The 17741-nt window shown below is 40.1% G+C and overlaps 1 protein-coding gene across 1 annotated transcript in view; it reads left to right on the plus strand.

The window, feature by feature from the left end:
• Nucleotides 1-13764: 13764 nt before the first annotated feature.
• The window catches only part of LOC147003741 (NACHT, LRR and PYD domains-containing protein 2-like), a 41019-nt gene continuing 37042 nt past the window's right edge, over nt 13765-17741 (plus strand). Inside the window, exons 1-2 of the mRNA XM_085841087.1 lie at nt 13765-14044; nt 15995-16039. Coding sequence (XP_085697213.1) covers nt 13765-14044; nt 15995-16039 — 325 coding nt within the window. The remainder of the gene's footprint in view (nt 14045-15994; nt 16040-17741) is intronic.

The raw sequence follows: 17741 nt of genomic DNA on the forward strand, positions 1-17741 counted from the left end.
GACAAAAGGAGAAAACTTCCCCCTAACCCCCCAGGTTGATGTCTAACCTCCACCTATGCGCAACATGACCCACAAGCCCCATTCCCCAGTTGCACACACTATATACATATATATATATATATATATATATATATATATATATATACATACATATGGTTCCTATATGAGCGAAAAACAATAATTGTCACTCTTTTCCACCATCACCGTCTTTTATCCTGCCCTTTCTCAAGTTCCCTCTGATTTTCATGGCTCTTTAATGTTTGACAGCCACCGGACCCAGAAACAGACTCTTAGGACATTAGCACTATGAAATTGCACATACCTCCTTCCCCGGAGTAGATCAGTCTAACAGCAATCAAGATTCCAAACCACTGGTGTGAGTAGGAATAGCATAGAGCTCAGGAGAAATCAGTCTCCACCTATCCCATTCCTAGAGAGAGATTTCTCAGGGGTGGGTTTGAATCCCAAGGGCCAATCACAGAGCTGGGTGGGGAGTCAATCACCTTTAAGAATGCCTTCCTACACTGGCAGCACTGTGAGACTGAGTGAATGCTGGTGTGGTGGAGAGGTGAGCACTAATCTAGCAGTTTACTCTTCTTTTAATTGTCTCTCTGATAAAGCTCCCTTTCTTTAAATGTTTGCTTGTCTTGCCAGGAAGAATGATGGAGTGTGGGGTCTACACTCAAATTTCAATCTTTGAAACAGAGTCAAATGTAGCCCATGCTGACTGGTCTTCAATATGCCCTACAGCTAAAGATGCCTTTGAACTGGTGATCCTCCTGTCTCTACCTCTGGACTGCTGGGGTTACAGACTTGTGCCTGTACTGAATTTATGTAGTGGTTTGTGCATACTAGGCAAGCAATCAAAAGAATGAACCACATGCCCAGACCTCAGATTTTTGACGTAGAGAAGCCCTCCCCAATGACCCCTTCAAGAACTTACAATAGCTTTTCTTCTACTTGAACCCAAGTCCACAATAAAGCCAATGGTTCAGAGACTCAGAGGCAAGTGTAGTTTGGTTGTGAGAACAGGCAAGAGTTTGGTGTCAGAGTGCCTTTCTGTTCTCTGAGGGTATGTAGAACACAGAGATGCAGGCAGTTGCAACACCTGAGCCTCCCAGGTGCTGTGCATAGCTTTGGGTGGCGTCTAGAAGATGCTGTGGATTTTGTTCTGAGAGCCCCATCTCCGTCTTCTTTTTGGGGGACAGGGTCTTGTGCTATAGTCCAGGCTAGCCTCTTGAAAACCAAGCTTATAGACATGGCCCACAATGCCTGGCTAGTCATCTCCCTTTAACATCGTCCATCACATTTTGTCCATGGGCATGATATAACATTTTAAGGTAATTTTAATTCAGCGTCAGAATTAAGTCTTCAGTGATGATCTGTCCCAGTTGTTGCCTGCATGGGATTTACAGTTGTCTCCTAGATTCGTTTGCTCATCCTGTGCCATTCACGGTTTCGAGACCAGGTATTTTTAAGTACCTCCTTAAACACTCACATTCCTTTATGAAACTGTAACTTTCCACTTAACCTGCATGAATCTGGCTCACTTGTGTACAGCAGACAGTGGCGAGCATGGTCTAGCAGCAGTTGTCATTTATCTAGCTACCCCAGAACTATTCCTCAGGCAAGCACACTGAGCTGCACCACTTCCTCACAGCCTGTCAACAGCCAGTTAACACAGGGCAGAGGGAAGCAAGGGGTTTGGAAATCACAGCTGGGAGGTCTTGGTGAGCTTTCATGGTTGTACCATGTACCTCTGAGAGATGCGGACAGATACTCTTATAACCAGTACATATCACACAACCACCTTGCTTTTCTATGGTGATGTGGGGGATACTGTTTGGCATTACTGGCTCTTTATTTGATTTGGTCCTAGAGACCAAATCCAGAGTCTTGTGGTGTTCAACACATGACTCTACTCACTGAGGTACCTGTCCAGCACCTAAGTAGAATATTATTGCTAGCTGAGGCTTGCTTGCTTTCTTTTCAATTGTATGAATTGTACTGTCTACCCAGTCTACGTAGAGTCAATTGGAAATTTCATCGTCTGTATCATAGCCTTGTGGTCTCATAGCATCCTTTCTACTCACATTTTTTCAATTATCTTTTTACCTGCTAATTTAACAGAAAACCTCTAATTCTGTGGGTGTAGTTTGATTTTTTTTTCCATTGATTTATTTACTTTACATCCAGATCACAGCTTTCCCTCCATTCTCCCTCCCCCTTTCCTCCCTCTCACCTCTATCTCTCCCTCCCTTAATCCTCAGAGAAGGATATGATCCCGTGGATATCAACCTGTGTGGGTATATCAATTTGCAGTAGAACTAGGTGCATCTTCTGTTGAGTCTAAACAAGGCAGCCCAGCTATGTGCAAGGGATCCAAGGGCAGGCCGCAGAGTCATAGACAACCCATGCTCAAGTTGTTAGGGGTCCAACCTGAAGACCAAGCTGAAAATCTGTTCCATATGTAGGTCTGTCTCCTGCATGCTCTTTGGTTGGTTGTTCAAGCTATGTGAGCCCCAGTGGACCAAGGTTAGTTGACTGTACATTTTCTTGTGGTGTCCAGGACCCCTCAGGTTCCCTCAATCCTTCATTTACACTTGCTTGATTAGAGTTCCACCAAGATATTTTATATTATCTGTGGCTATTGTGAAGGGTGTTGAAGGGTGGTGTGTTCCGGATTTATTTCTCAGCCCATTTATCATTTGTATACAGGAGGGCTGCAGGTCCTTTTATTAGTTAATTTAGTATCCATTATCAGCTGTAGGAATTCCCTGGTAGAATTTTGGGATCATTTATGTATACTAGCATATCACCTGAAAATAGCACATTTTCTTTACTCCTTCCTCTCTGCTTTATATCACCTTGATCTCCTTTTGTCGTTTTATTACTCTAGCTAAAATTTCAAGTACTATATTGAATAGACCTGGAGAAAGTGGGTAGCCTTGTCTTGTCACAGATTTTACTTTCATTCCTTTAAGTTCTTCTCCACTTAAGAATTTTAACTATTGGCTTGCTGTATATTGCCTTTACTGTGCTTATTTTATTTTTAAATATCTTTTTTTCCATATACATCCTTTATTTTAACGCATGATTTTTTTGAGAAAAATATTTAAACAATTAATTCATGAATGATATGTAAAATTACTACTCTTTTACATAAATACAGTGCTTCAAAATATTACATCAAATATCTAATAGAATTACAAAGACAACTTTTAAATAATAATAAAGAATATAATTAACATCAAATGTCTGTAATAACTTATACTTAAAAGTTCAGAAACTTTTTAAGAATATTCAATATGGATGAACAGAATAGAAATTTTCAAATCACACATTTGAAAACTGCTCCGATTAAAATTATGTTGCTATGTCAATTATGCCAAATCAAATTGTCAAGTTACATAAATATTAATTTTACTGTAAAAATATAGCTTAGGTAATTTTTTGTTTGTAGAACATGATTTTAATATAACTGTTAATATTCAGCACACAGCAATTATTTTAATATATATTTTGTTGTTATGTCTCCCTTTTCATTTTTGATTTTATTAATTTGGATACTGTATCTGTGCCCTCTGGTTAGTCTGGCGAAGGACCAGCTCCTGGTTTTGTTGATTCTTTATGTCGTTCTTTTTGTTTCTATTTGGTTGAATTTAGCCCTGAGTTTATTTCCTGCCATCTGCTCCTCTTGGGAGTATTTGCTTCTTTTTCTTCTAGAGCTTTCAGGTGTGATGTCAACCTGCTAGTGTAAGCTTTCTTCCGTTTCTTTTTGAAGGCACTTAGAACTATGAGTTTTCCTCTTACCACTGCTTTTATTGTGTCCCATATGTTTTGGTATGATGTGTCTTCATTTTCATTAAATTCTAAAGAGCCATTACTTTCTTTATTTCTTCCTTGATCAAGTTATCATTGAGTAGAGCATTGTTCAGCTTCCATGTGTATGTGTGCTTTCTATTGATTTTGTTGGTATTTAAGACCAGCGTTAGTCTGTGGTGATCTGATAAGGGGTGCATGGGATGATTTCAATCTTCTTGTATCTGTAGAGACCTGTTTTGTGATGAATTATATGGTCAGTTTTGGAGAAGGTACCATGAGGTGCTGAGAAGAAGGTGTATTCTTTTCCTTTAGAATGAAATGTTCTATAAATATCTGTTAGATCCATTTGGTTCATAACTTCTGTTAGTTTCACTGTGCCTGTTTAGTTTTTGTTTTCATGTCTGTCCAATGCTGAGAGTGGGGTGTTGAAGTATCCTGCTATTATTGTGTGGAGTGCGATGTGTGCTTTAAGCTTTAGTAAAGTTTCTTTTATGAATGTGGGTGCCCTTGCATTTGGAGCATAGATGTTCAGAATTGAGAGTTCATCTTGGTAAATATTTCCTCTGATCAGTATGAAGTGTCCTTCCTTATCCTTTTTAATAACTTTTGGTTTCAAGTTGATTTTATTTGATATTAGAATGTCTACTCCAGCTTGTTTCTTGAGACCATTTGCTTGGAAAATTGTTTTCCAGCCTTTTATTCTGAGGTAGTGTCTGTCTTTGTCACTGAGGTGCATTTCCTGTATGCAGAAAAATGTTGGGTCTTGTTTATGTAACCAATTTGTTAGTCTATATCTTTTTATTGGGTCCACTGATGTTAAGAGATAGTAAGGAAAAGTGATTGTTACTTCCTGTTATTTTTGTTGTTAGAGGTGAAATTATGTTGGTAAGGCTAACTTCTTTTAGGTTTGTTGAAAGAAGATTACTTTCTTGCTTTTGCTAGGGTGTAGTTTCCCTCCTTGTGTTGGTGTTTTCCATCTATTATCCTTTGCAGGGCTGGATTTATGGAAAGATAATTGTGTAAATTTGGTTTTCTCATAGAATATCTTGGTTTCTTTGTCTATGGTAATTGAGAGTTTTGCTGGATATAGTAAACTGGGATGGCATTTGTGTTCTCTTAGGGTCTATATGACATCTGCCCAGGATCTTGTGGCTTTCATAGTCTCTGGTGAGAATTCTGGTGTAATTCTAATAGGTCTGCCTTTATATGCTATCTGACCTTTCTCCCTTACTGCTTTTAATATTCTTTCTTTGTTTAGTGCATTGGTGTTTTGATTATTATGTGATGGGAGGAATTTATTTTCTGGAGGAATTATTTTCTGGTCCAGTCTATTTGGAGTTCTGTAGGCTTCTTGTATGTTCATGGGCATCTCTTTCTTTAGATTGGGGACGTTTTCTTCTATAATTTTGTTGAAGATATTTACTGATCCTTTAAGTTGGGAATCTTCGCTCTCTTCTATACCTATTATCCTTAGGTTTGGTCTTTTCATCCATTGTTCCCTGGATTTCCTGGATGTTTTGGTTTAGGAAGTTTTTGGTTTTTTGCATTTTCTTTGACTGTTGTGTCAATGTTTTCTATGGTATCTTCTGCATCTGAGATTCCCTCTTCTATCTCTTGTATTCTGTTGGTGATGCTTGCATCTATGACTCCTGATCTCTTTCCTAGGTTTTCTAACTCCAGGATTGTCTCCCTTTGTGATTTCTTTATTGTTTCTATATCTATTTTTAGATCTTGGATGGTTTTGTTCATTTCCTTCACCTGTTTAATTGTATTCTCCTGTACTTCTTTAAGGGGTTTTTGTGTTTCCTCTTTAAGGGCGTCTACCTGTTTACCTGTGTTCTCCTGTATTTCTTTAAGGGAGTCCTTCATTTATGTCCTTCTTAAAGTCCTCTATCAGCATCATGAGAAGTGATTTTAGATTCCAATATTGCTTTTCAGGTATGATGGTGTATCCAGGACCTACTATGGTGGGAGAATTGAGTTCTGAGGATGCTAAGTAACTTTGGTTTCTGTTGCTTATGTTCTTATGATTGCCTCCTGCCATCTGATTATCTCTAGTGCTACCAGCACTCGCTACATTTGACTGGAGCTTGTCCTTCCTGTGATCCTGGTTGTGTCAAAACTCCTCAGAGTTCAGAATTCTTTGGGATCCTGGGATCCTGAGATCCTAGATATGTCAGAGCTCTCGGGAGTCAATCTGTCTCTGGACCCCCTGAGATCCTGTTGTGACCAAGCTTCTGGGATCCTGGGATCCTGTGGTCTTGGGCATGTTAGAACACCTGGGAGTGGAGCTTCCTCTGGGTGTTGTGGGACTGACTGCAGAGTTCATGCCCAAAGTTCAAAAAGGATCTTCTTAAAACAGTTTCAGCCACACTACAGTTCTCAGACCTTAGCAGAAACTTTAATCTCAGCTCCCAGGAGGCAGAGACAGGTGAATATATTAAGTTTTAGGCCAGCCTGATCTACATAACAAATTCCAGGCCAGCCAGAGGTATACAGTGAGATTCTGTGTTTAAAAAAAAAAAAAAAGGCAAAACCAACCCAAACCAAAACATTAAAAAAAGAACTGGTCAAAACCAACCCAAACCAAAACATTAAAAAAGAACTGGTTGCCTGCAGCAATCAAGCCTCTTCCAGTTCCAGGTTGGGGGAAGGAGGGCACCTTTACTATGTTTAAATATGCACCTTGTATCCCTGATCTCTCCAAGGTTTTTAACAGAAAGGGGTGTTGGATTTTGTCAAAGGAATTTTCAGTATTTAATGCGATGATAATGTGAGGCTTTTTTCTTTCAAATCCATTGATGGATTTACATATGTTGAATCATCTTGCTTGCGTATAATGGATCCTATTTGATCATGGTGGATGATGTTTTTTATGTGTTCTTAGATTTCATTTGATTTGAATATTTTATTGAGTATTTCGCATCAGTGTTCATAAAAGAAATTGGTCTGAAATTCTCTTTGTTGAGTCTTGATGTGTTTTAGTTACTGGAGAGACTTTGGTCTCATAGAATGAATTAGGTAGTGTTCCTTCTGTTTCTCTTTTGTGAAATAGTTTGGGAAGTATTGGTATTAGCTCTTCCTTGAAAGTCTGGTAGATGTCTGCACTAAAACTGGCCTGGGGTTGTTTGCTTGTTTGTTTTGTCTTGTTTTTGTGTAAGAGATTTTTTAATGATGGCTTCTACTTCTATAGAGCTTATAGAACTGTTCATAATGTTTACCTGATCTTGATTTAACTTTGGTAAGTGGTTTCTTGATAGAAAATAGTTCATTTCATTTAGATTTTCCAATTTTGTGGAGTACAAGCTTTTGCCATAAGACCAAATGATCCTTTGGATTCCCTCTGTGTCTGTTGTTACATCCCCCACTTCATCTCTGCTAATTTGGATACTGTCTCTCTGCCTTTTATTTAGCTTGGCTAAGGGTTTGTCTATCTCATTTTTATTTTCTTTTGTTTTTTGTTTGCTTGTTTCTCAAAGAACTAGCTCTTGGTTTCATTGACCCTTTGTATTGTTCCTTGTTTCTAATTAATTGATTTCAGCCCCGAGTTTATTTTCTACCACCTACTCCTCTCGACTGTGTTTGCTTCTTTTTGCTCAAGAGCTTTCAGGTGTGCTGTCAAGTTGATAGTATCAGATCTCTCTAATTTCTTTATGAAAGCACTTACTGCTATGAACTTTCCTCTTAGCACTGCTTTTTCTGTTTCCCATAAATTTGGGTAGGCAGTGCCTTCATTTTCATTATATTCTAGAAAGTCTTTAATTACATTCGTTATTTCTTCCCTGAATCAGTGATCATTGGGTAGAGAATTGTTCAATTTCCATAAGTATATGGGTTTTCTACTTCTGTTGTTGAAGTCCAGCTTTAATCAATGGTTGTCTGATAAGATAGTAGAGGTTATTTCAATGTTCTTGTATCTGTTGTGATCTTGGTGAATGGTCAGTTTTGGAGAAGGTTCCATAAGGTTTTGAGAAAAAGGTGTATTTTGTGTTTGGGCAAAATGTTCTGTAGATAGCCATTCAGTTCATTTGATTCACAAGTTCTGTTTCATTATTTCTCTGTTTAGTTTCTATTTTGATGACCAGTCCATTGCTAAAAGTGAGGTGTTAAAGTCTGCCACTATTAATGTGTGGGACTTGATGTGTGATTTAAGCTTTAGTAATATTTATGAGTGTGGGTACCCTTGAATTTGGAGCATAGATATTCAGAATTAAAACTTCATCTTGGATGTTTTATTTGAGTATGAAGTGTCCTTCCCCATTGCTTTTAATTACTTTTGATTGAAAGTATTTTCTTAGATATTGGAATAAATTTGTCAGCTTACCCCTTGGGTCTGTTTGTTTGGAAAACCCTTTTCCATTTCTTTACTCTGAGATAGTTTCTATCTTTGAGGTATGCTTCTTATATGCAGGAGAATGATGGATTCTGTTAGCCTGTGTCTTTTTATTGGGGAATGGAGTCCATTGATGTTGAGAGAGATTAATGGCCAATGATTGTTCATTCCTGTTATTTTTATGTTGGTGCTGTGTGTGTGTGTGTGTGTGTGTGTGTGTATCTGTGTCCCTTCTTTTTGTTTTGCTGATGTACAGTTATTTTCTGTCTTTTCTTAGGTATGGTAAACCTTCTTATGTTGGAGTTTTTCTTATTATCTTGGTAGGGCTGGATTTGTGGATAGATATTATATTTGTTTTGTCATGGAATATCTTGTTTTCTTCACCTATGGTGATTAAAGTTTTAGTTTGATATAGTATTCTGGGGTGACATATGTGGTCTCTTTAGAGTCTCCAAGACACCTACCCAGGCCCTTCTGGCTTTTTTAGTCTCTGTTGAGAAGCTGGGTCTAATTCTGATAGGCCTTCCTTTATGTTACTTGGCTTTTCTCCCTTGACACTTTTATTAGTATTATTAGTATTTACAAATCAAATGTTATCCCCCTTCCTGGTTTCCCCTCCACAAACACCCTATCCCAACCCCCTTCCCCACTCCTTCTATGTGGGTGGTCCCCTACCTACCCACCCACTCCTGTCTCACCACCCTAGCATTCCCCTATACTGGGGCATCAAGCCTTTATAGGACCAAGGGTCTCCCCTCTCATTGATGCAAGATAAGGCCATCCTCTGCTACATATGCAGCTGGAACCATGGATCCCTTCATGTGTATTCTTTGATTGGTGGTTTAGTCCTATGGGAGCTCTGGGGTGGGTGTGGGGGTCTGGTTGGTTGATATTGTCGTTCTTTTTATGGGGTTGCAAACCCCTTCAGCTCCTTCAATCCTTCCCCTAACTCCTCCATTGGGGTCCCTGTGCTCAGTCCGATGGCTGGTTGCAAGCATCCACATCTGTATTTGTAAGGCTCTGGTAGAGCCTCTCAGGAGACAGCTGTATCAGGCTCCTGTCAGCAAGCACTTCTTGGCATCAGCAATACTGTCTGGGTGTGGTGGCTGTGTATGGGATGGATCTCCAGGTGGGGCAGTCACTTGATGGCCTTTTCTTCAGTTTCTGTTCCATTCTTTGACCTTGAATTTCCTTTAGACAGGAGTAATTCTGGGTTAAAATTTTGGAGATGAGTGTGTGACCCCATCCCCCAACCAGGGCCCATGCCCTGGTATTGCATGCTTTTAATATTCTTTCTTCTGTGCATTTAATAGGCTTTTTGTTGGGCTTTTTCCATTAACTTTATTCACTTTATATCCCAATCCACCCCATTACAGGTTCCCTCCTCATGCAACCTGTCCCCCTGCCCCTTCTCCTCTGAGAGGTTGGAGTCCACCAGGGTATGTCCCCACCCTGGCACATAAAGTCTCTGCAAAGCTAGGCACATTCTCTCCCATTGACATCAAACAAGACATCCCAGCTAAGGAAATGGATTCCAGAGACAGGCCTGACCCAATTGTTGAGGGACCCACATGAAGACCAAGTTGCACATCTGCTACATATGTGGGGGTGGAGGGGCTCAGTCCAGTGCATATGTGCTCTTGAGTTCATGGTTCAGCCTCTGAGAGCTCCCAAGAGTCTAGGTTAGTTGACTCTGTTAATCTTCCTGTGGAGTTCCTATCGCCTTTGGAGCCCTCAATCCTTCCCCCAACTCTTCCATAAGAGTCCCAGAGATATGTCCAGTGTTTGGCTGTGGATATCTGTATCTGCTTCAGTCAGAGTCTGGGTGAAGCCCAGAAGACAGACTGTCAGAAGACAGTCATGCTAGGTTCCTATCTACAAGTATAACCGAGTATCACTAATAATATCATGGATTGGTGATTGCCCATGGATGTGTTTCAAGTTAGACTGGTCATTGGTTGGCCATTCCTTCAGTCTCTGTCCCATCTTTGTTCCTACATTTCTTGTAGACAGGTCAAATTTTGGGTCAAAACTTTAGTAAGTGTGTTGGTGTCCTTATCCCTCCACTGGGGGGCCCTGTTTGGCTACAGGAGGTTGCCTCTTCAGGTTCTGTATCTCCACTGATAAGAGTCTCAGAAAAGGTCATCCCCCTAGACTCCTGGAACCCTCCATCATCCCAAGTCTGTGGCACATTCTAGAGATGCTCCTCACCCCCACACTCCCACCTGCTGCAGATATCCATTCATTCTCCTGGCCCTAAAGCCATCTTTTCTGTTTCTCAAACAGATGACCCCCCCATTCCCCTCCACATGCCCTCTTCCACTCAGTTCCCTCCCTCCACCTGCCACTTATGACTGTTTTATTCCCACTTCTAAGTGAGATTCAAGCATCCTCTCTTAGGCCTTCCTGCTTGTTTAGCTTCTTCGGGTCTATGGAGTATATCATGGGTATCTTAGACTTTATGGCTAATATCCACTTATCAGGAGCACACGCTATGTGTGTCCTTCTTGGTCTGGGTTACCTCACGCAGGGTGATATTTTCTAGTTATATCCATTTGCCTACAAAATTCATCATGTCCTCGTTTTTAATAGCTGAATAATATTCCACTGTATAAGTGAAACACATCTTCTATATCCATTCTTCAATTGAGAGACATCTAGGTTGTGTCCCAGTTTCTGGCTATTATAAATGAAGCTGCTATGAACACAATTGAGTATGTGTCCTTTTGGTATCTTTTGGGTATATATGTCCAGGAGTGGTGTATTAGTCAGGATTCTCTAGAGTCACAGGACTTATGGGTAGTCTCTGTATAGTAAAGGAATTTATTGATGACTTACAGTCTGCAGTACAACTCCCAACAATGGTCAGTGGCAGCTGTGAATAGAAGTCCAAGGATCTAGCAGTTGCTCAGTTCCTCACGGCAAGCAGGCGAAGGAGAGCAAGAAAGTCTTCCTTCTTCCTTATATAGTCCTTATAGTGTCCTTATATGGTCTCCAGCAGAAGGTGCAGCACAGATTAAAGGTGCCACCACACCTTTAATCCCAGATGACCTTGAATTCAGAGATCTCCCTGTCTTAGTCGTCTGGAATCCATAGCCACTATGCCTCAAGATCTCCATACCAAGATCCAGGTCAGAAACTTCTATCTCCCAGCCTCCACATTAGGATCACTGGTGAGCCTTCCAATTCTGGATTGTAGTTCATCCCAGATATAGTCAAGTTGACATCCAGGAATAGCCACTACAAGTGGTATAGCTGGGTCTTCAGGCAGACTATTTTCAATTATCTGAGAAACCCCAAGTTTGATTTCCAGAGTGGTTGTACAAGTTTGCAATCCCACTAGCAACGGAGGAGTGTTCCCTTTCTCCACATCCTCACCAGCATCTGCTGTACTTGAGTTTTTTAATCTTAGTTATTCTGATGGGTGCAAGAACGAAATCTCAGAGTTATTTTTGATTTGCATTTCCCTGATGACTCAGGATGTGGAATATTTCTTTACCTGTTTCTCAGCTATTGGAGATTCCTCCATTTCTTAATTAGGTTATTTGGTTTGTTGGTGTCTAACTTCTTGTTCTTTATAAATTTCGGATATTAACCCTCTGTCAGATTTAGAGTTATTGAAGATCTTTCCCCAATCTGTAGACTACCATTTTGTCCTATTGACAGTGTTCTTTGCCTTGCAGAAGCTTTGTAGTTTCATAAGATTCCATTAATCAGTTAATCTTAGAGCCTGTCCACTGACCTATACTGTTCAGGAAATGGTCTCCTTTGCCAGTACATTGAAGGCTATCTCCCACTTTCTCTTCTATATGTTTTGATTATTATGTGCTGAGGGGATTTTCTTTTCTGCTCTAATCTATTTGGTATTCTCTAAGCTTCTTGTATGTTTATAGGCATTTTTTCCATTAGGTTGGGGAAGTTTTCTTCTATGATTTTGTTGAAGATATTTTCTGCACCTTTGAACTGAGAACCTTCTCCTTCTATTCCTATTATTCATAGGTTTGATCATTTCATAATATTTCAGATTTCCTGGATGTTTTGCGTCAGGAACTTTTAGATTTAACATTTTCTTTGACTGGTGTATGCATTTCTTCAATCATATCTTCTACACCTGAAATTCTCTCTTCTATCTCTTCCATTCTGTTGCTAATCACTTTGTAGTTCCTGTTCTCTTCCCTCTGTTTTCCAACTGTAGGATTCTGTCTGTATTTTCCCAATATGTAGGTTGCCATTTTGTCCTATTGACAGTGTCCTTTGCCTTTTCAAATTCATGAGGTCCCATTAACATCTGTTGATCTCCTATTTCCATTTTCATATTGTAAATAGTTTTATTCATTTCCTTCACATATTTGTGTTTTTCATGTATTTCTTTAAGGAATGCATTCATTTCCTCTTGAAAAGCCTCTATCATCTGTATGAACTTGGATTTAAGGTCAAATTCTTGTGTTTCATCTGTTAGGTTATTCAGGAAACAATAATAAATACTTGAAATATTCTTGCCAAAAAATTACTTGACATCATTGTCGTTTTCAGCACTTTGATTATAATATTTCAGTTTATATATATATATTCAGTCACATTATCCAACATGATTAGATATCATTCTAACAATTACTTCTTAGGAGAGTGGAGGGGGGAAATGAAGTAACACAAGGTACGTATGTGCATATTTAATGTGAACAATGTAATGAACTTGGAGATAAGTATATATACCCTGAGGCCATCAGCAGAGGCTTTATCATGAGCATAATCATCCTCTCTTCTACATGAACAGTATTGAAAATCCATTTATATTGTCTATAACACTTTACCTCTCTCCCGGGTCAGTGGTAAATGAAATTACCTTGCCATTCAACTGTTGCCAAATTCTTACTTAATATTGTTACTATGTAATGCCTGCTATAGGGGATTGGTCTTGAGAGTCTTGGGCTTTTTAATAACATGTAATCCTATAAAACTGTATGATTTGTTTTGTTTCTGATCTCAATTAGAATTTTTTCTCCATGTGGTTTTGTCTATAAATATTCATACATACATTCACCTCATGTAGATTCAAAACTCTGTCTTACTGTATAGACAGCATAAGGTAAATATGTATCAGGTTGTTATGGAGACTTACACCGTGGATTTTTATCAGCTTATTTATACATTGAGCTTAAAAGTAATTGGTGATTGGTGATCTCTTAGGCACAGGAGACTGGCACTGTAGATTTTTCATGTGACTTGAGAGTCTTGCGTGTTTTCAATAGGACCAAGACTCTCAAATTAATCCCTTTAATTAAGTGAAGGAATAGAACTCTATGTGAACTTTACCATTATTAGGAATTTGCTCCTTTTTGGCCATTTGCATAATTTTATTCTTTTTTAATTAATTATTTTATTTACATCCCAAATTTTATTTCCTCCCCCCCCCCCGAATTCTTCACCCCATCCCCTTTCCCCTTGAGGGGGAGGAATTTGCTGTAAAAGGGGCAGGAGACTGTGCTGATGACCCCTGCTATGGCAGAAAGGTTACCAGTATTTGAGTTAAGAAAGCTGTCTCATTGACCCTATTTTCCCCCACAGTTCTCTAGAGCTGAAATCTCAGATCTCACCTGTGGGTCAAGATGGAACATTTTGATCCACTGGGTTTCAACCTAAAAGATGTCCTGAGAAAGCTGGACAAGACTGAGTTGAACAATTTCAAGAGAACATTAAGGAGCTGTTCTCTGCCAGATACAATGAAACAGATCAACAAGCTGACAATGGACCTGGCCAATGGAGCTCAGCTAGCAGAAATTCTCACAGACTACTGCCCCAGTGCTTGGGTAAAGAGAGTCACCGTCCAGATCTTAGAGGAAATAAACCGTGTAGATCTAGCTGAGTTAGTAGTAAAGCAAATCGAAGGTGAGCAGAAACTATTTCATACTGTGTCCTAGAAAAGAAAAATTGTCTTAAAGGGTTTTGGATATATACAAACATCAGGCATGATGGGTAGCATCTTAATTCCAGTGATAGGGAAGCTGAGGCAAGAGGATTATTTAGAGTTGTAGACCAGCCTAGACTATATGGTAAGTCACTGTCTCAAAAAAAAAAAAAACAAACAAAAAAAAAAAACTGAGGAGATAAAGTGCTTGCCATGAAAACATGAATACCCGAGTCTGATCCTCAGAGGCATATCATCTTTAAAAGCCAAGCATTATAGCACACATGTAATGCCAAAAGTAGAGAGGTGGTGGAGAGAGTAGGATCCCTGGAGCTCTCTGGAAAGCCAGCCTAGCCTTCTTGCTGCTGAACTCCTAGGCAATTGGATACTCTGCCTCAGAGACTAAGGTGTTTGGTGCCTGAAGAATGACCCCTCAAGGTTATCTTTTTGCCTACACATACACACACACACACTCCACATGCTTACACACACACATACATGTGCACACAAAGACACAGGCATAGTTGCTCCCTATGTATATGAAATATGAAATGCAGAAATAGCATTGAGCTTTGCAGAGCTATTCAGAGCACAAATGCTATAGCTTCACTGAGTCTGAGGAATATCTGTCTGGGTTTTTCCCCCCTTTCAATGTCTGTTAGCATGTGAGGTAACTACCAAGAGCTCCTCCTCATGGTGTCCTTAAACTGATGCTGTTTATGTACAATTTATTCACAATCCTGTTTTTATTTTCTAAGACTCAGTTTTAGATTTGTGTGTGTACATGAACGTGTGTGTGTGTGTGTGTGTGTGTGTGTGTGTGTGTGTGTGTGTGAATATCATGTGTGTGCAGGTATCAGCAAAGGCAAGAAGCAAGAGGCAAGAACCCTTGTAGCTCAAGTTCCAGGCAGTAACAAGGTCCTCAACATGCTGGGAACCAAATTCAGATCCTGGGGAAGAGAATATGTGCTCTTAACTGCTGATCCATCTATCCCAACCATGACCTCAAATCTTTAGATATTATGAATGATGTTAACCTAGAGTATACTTTCCATTTTGTTTTTAATACTAACTTAGAATTCCTTCACCTGGTGACATGTAAATATCTGCATACATACATAGCCATACTCTCTTACAAATGGATATCTCTACCATCCTTTAGATCTGCAGCCTAGCCTACTTTCTGTTGAGCTCCTGGCTAAGAGGAGATTCTGCCTCAGAAACTAAGGCATATGGTGCCACCAGTATCACTAATGGGAGCATTCTCTCATCTTTAGTGGCATCCCTTGTTCCCTCCTGTCACTTCCAAATACCTGTACCCGACAGCAGCACACTACCTCCCTCAACTTGTAACTTTCAAATGGCTGTAGACATGGTCAGATGTCTATAATGAGATGAAATCTCCTGCAATGGAGACCCTTTGTTTTATGCTTATTCTTGGAGATGTCCTAAAAAACTTAAGGTACACTGGCATATAGGATGTGTGATTGGGGATAAATAATAAAATATTAGTGTAGGGCTTCACCTAAGCATGAAAACTGAGAGCTTTATAGCTCATCTTCAAGATGGAAGTAGAGAAAGAGCAAGACTGGGCCTGATGCCAATTTTGAAACCTCAAAACCCACCCCACCCCCAGTGACACATCCTACAAATAGACCACACCTCCTAATCCTTTCTAAACAGTCCATCAGCTAATAACCAGACATTCAATACATTGAGTATACAGGGGCCATTCACATTCAAACCACCATACACATCCCTTTTCTAGAATCTATGATCATAGAACCAGACAAGAGCTCCCTCCTGTGGGGCAAGCTTCATACATTCAGAAAGCAAGGTGTTACCCACAGAAGAGTTGAGCCAGAGTGAAGACAGCTGGAATGCATCTGGGTAAACATGCAAATTTCATCTACCTTTTTTTTCCGTTTCAGAAGCAGTATTAAAAGTACCTGAGGAAAAGGTTTCTTGTAAACAAAGTAAGTTCCTTGTGGATAATTTTTATTCAAGGGAGATGTGAATGCCTTAGGATTCCTTTTTAAAATATATGAGTCTGTGTTAAAACACCAAAGGATATGAAAAGATGGCCCCTAAGGTCTGGCCTGAGTAGTGATAAGCTCCGGCAAGGTACTGTCTAATAGGAGCCAGCAGGTACATATGAGGGGGGAGAGAAGTAAGCTGTTCCTTATCCAGAGAGGTGGACTGGAACTTGGCTTTCCTTTTTCTTATTTGTTCTTTTCATTTAAAAACTTGATGTGTATAATGCATTTTTATTGTATCCACCCATATTCCCTGCCTTGCCATTTATACACTCTCCATTTTCCACACTGACTTTTTATTCTACTGTCCTCCCCCCATCCACCCCCTTCCCACAATCATTCCCCCTTCCCTATCCCTTCTCTTCTGAGTGGGTGGGGCTCCTCCTGGAAATCTCCATACCCTAGCACTCCCAAGTCTCTGCAAAGCTAGAAGCTTCCCTTCCCACTGAAGCCAGACAAGGCAGCCCAGCTAGAACAACATATCCCACAGACAGGCAACAGATTTTGGGATAGCCCCAGAGCCAGTTGTTTGGAACTCACATGAAGACCAAGCTGCACATCTGCTACATATATGCAGGGGGGCCTAGGTCCAGCCCATGTATGCTCTTTGTTTTGTGGTTTGGTCTCTTGAGTCCCAAGGGTTAGTTGACTCTGTTGGTCTTGCTGTGGAGTTCCTATACTCTTAGGGGCTACAATCCTTCCTCTCATTCTCCCATAAGAGTCTCTGAGCTCCATCTACTATTTGGCTGTGGGTGTCTACATTTGTCTGAGTCAGCTGCTGGGTGGAGCCTCTCAGAGGACAGCCATGCTAGACTCCAGTCTGCAAGTGCACACTGAAGTTCATATAATCCTTTTTAAAAACCCTTTGAGCCATCCTACTGTATGAGTAGGGGTTTAGAACTGTCTACTGGAGCATGGGTATCCTATCAGGGTTACATCTTGGTTCCGTTGTTGTTTTTACATCCCACTCACTGCGACCATCACAAAGACCCTCTCTCCCCATTCTCCCTCCCCTTCTCCGCTGAGAGTGTAACCCACCCCCTGGGTATCCCACAACCCAGGCACATCAAGTCTCTGCAGGTTTAGGCACATAACTGGTAAGTTTAACTAGCATTACTTAAAGGAGCATGGATGAGGGTCTGTTTGCAGGAACATAGGCACCTTACCAGTAGGTATATCAATGAAGAAACATTGCTCCCTCTGGATGGTATATTGACAGGCTCAATCTTATGCAGTTAACTACTTATTCTAAGACTTCAAGTGTACACCAGCCTTGTTATGCCTGGAGCACAGCATTCTCCTCCTCTCTGGCTCTTACATTCTTTTCCATCCCCTCTTCTGCAATGTTCCCTGAACTTTGGAAGAAGTGATAATGAGTGTCCATTTAAGGCTAAGCATCCATCAACCGTCATTTAGTATCAACACTTACTTATAAGTCTGCTGTTCATGACCATTCACTGACAAAATTTGACCTAGACCAAAGATCAATAAGCTATAGTAGCCTGAATGCCAAATATAGAACGGCATCATCCGTACTTCTAAAGTCCATAGGCTTAGAGTCCTTTTTAGAATATTTACACTTTCACTTTATTTGCATTTATGTGGGTGACATACATGTACATGGCATGGCACATATATGGAG

This window comes from Mus caroli, unplaced genomic scaffold (genome assembly GCF_978045245.1).
Source record: "Mus caroli unplaced genomic scaffold, Mus_caroli_1 scaffold_8, whole genome shotgun sequence".
In the NCBI taxonomy this organism is placed as follows: Eukaryota; Metazoa; Chordata; class Mammalia; order Rodentia; family Muridae; genus Mus; species Mus caroli.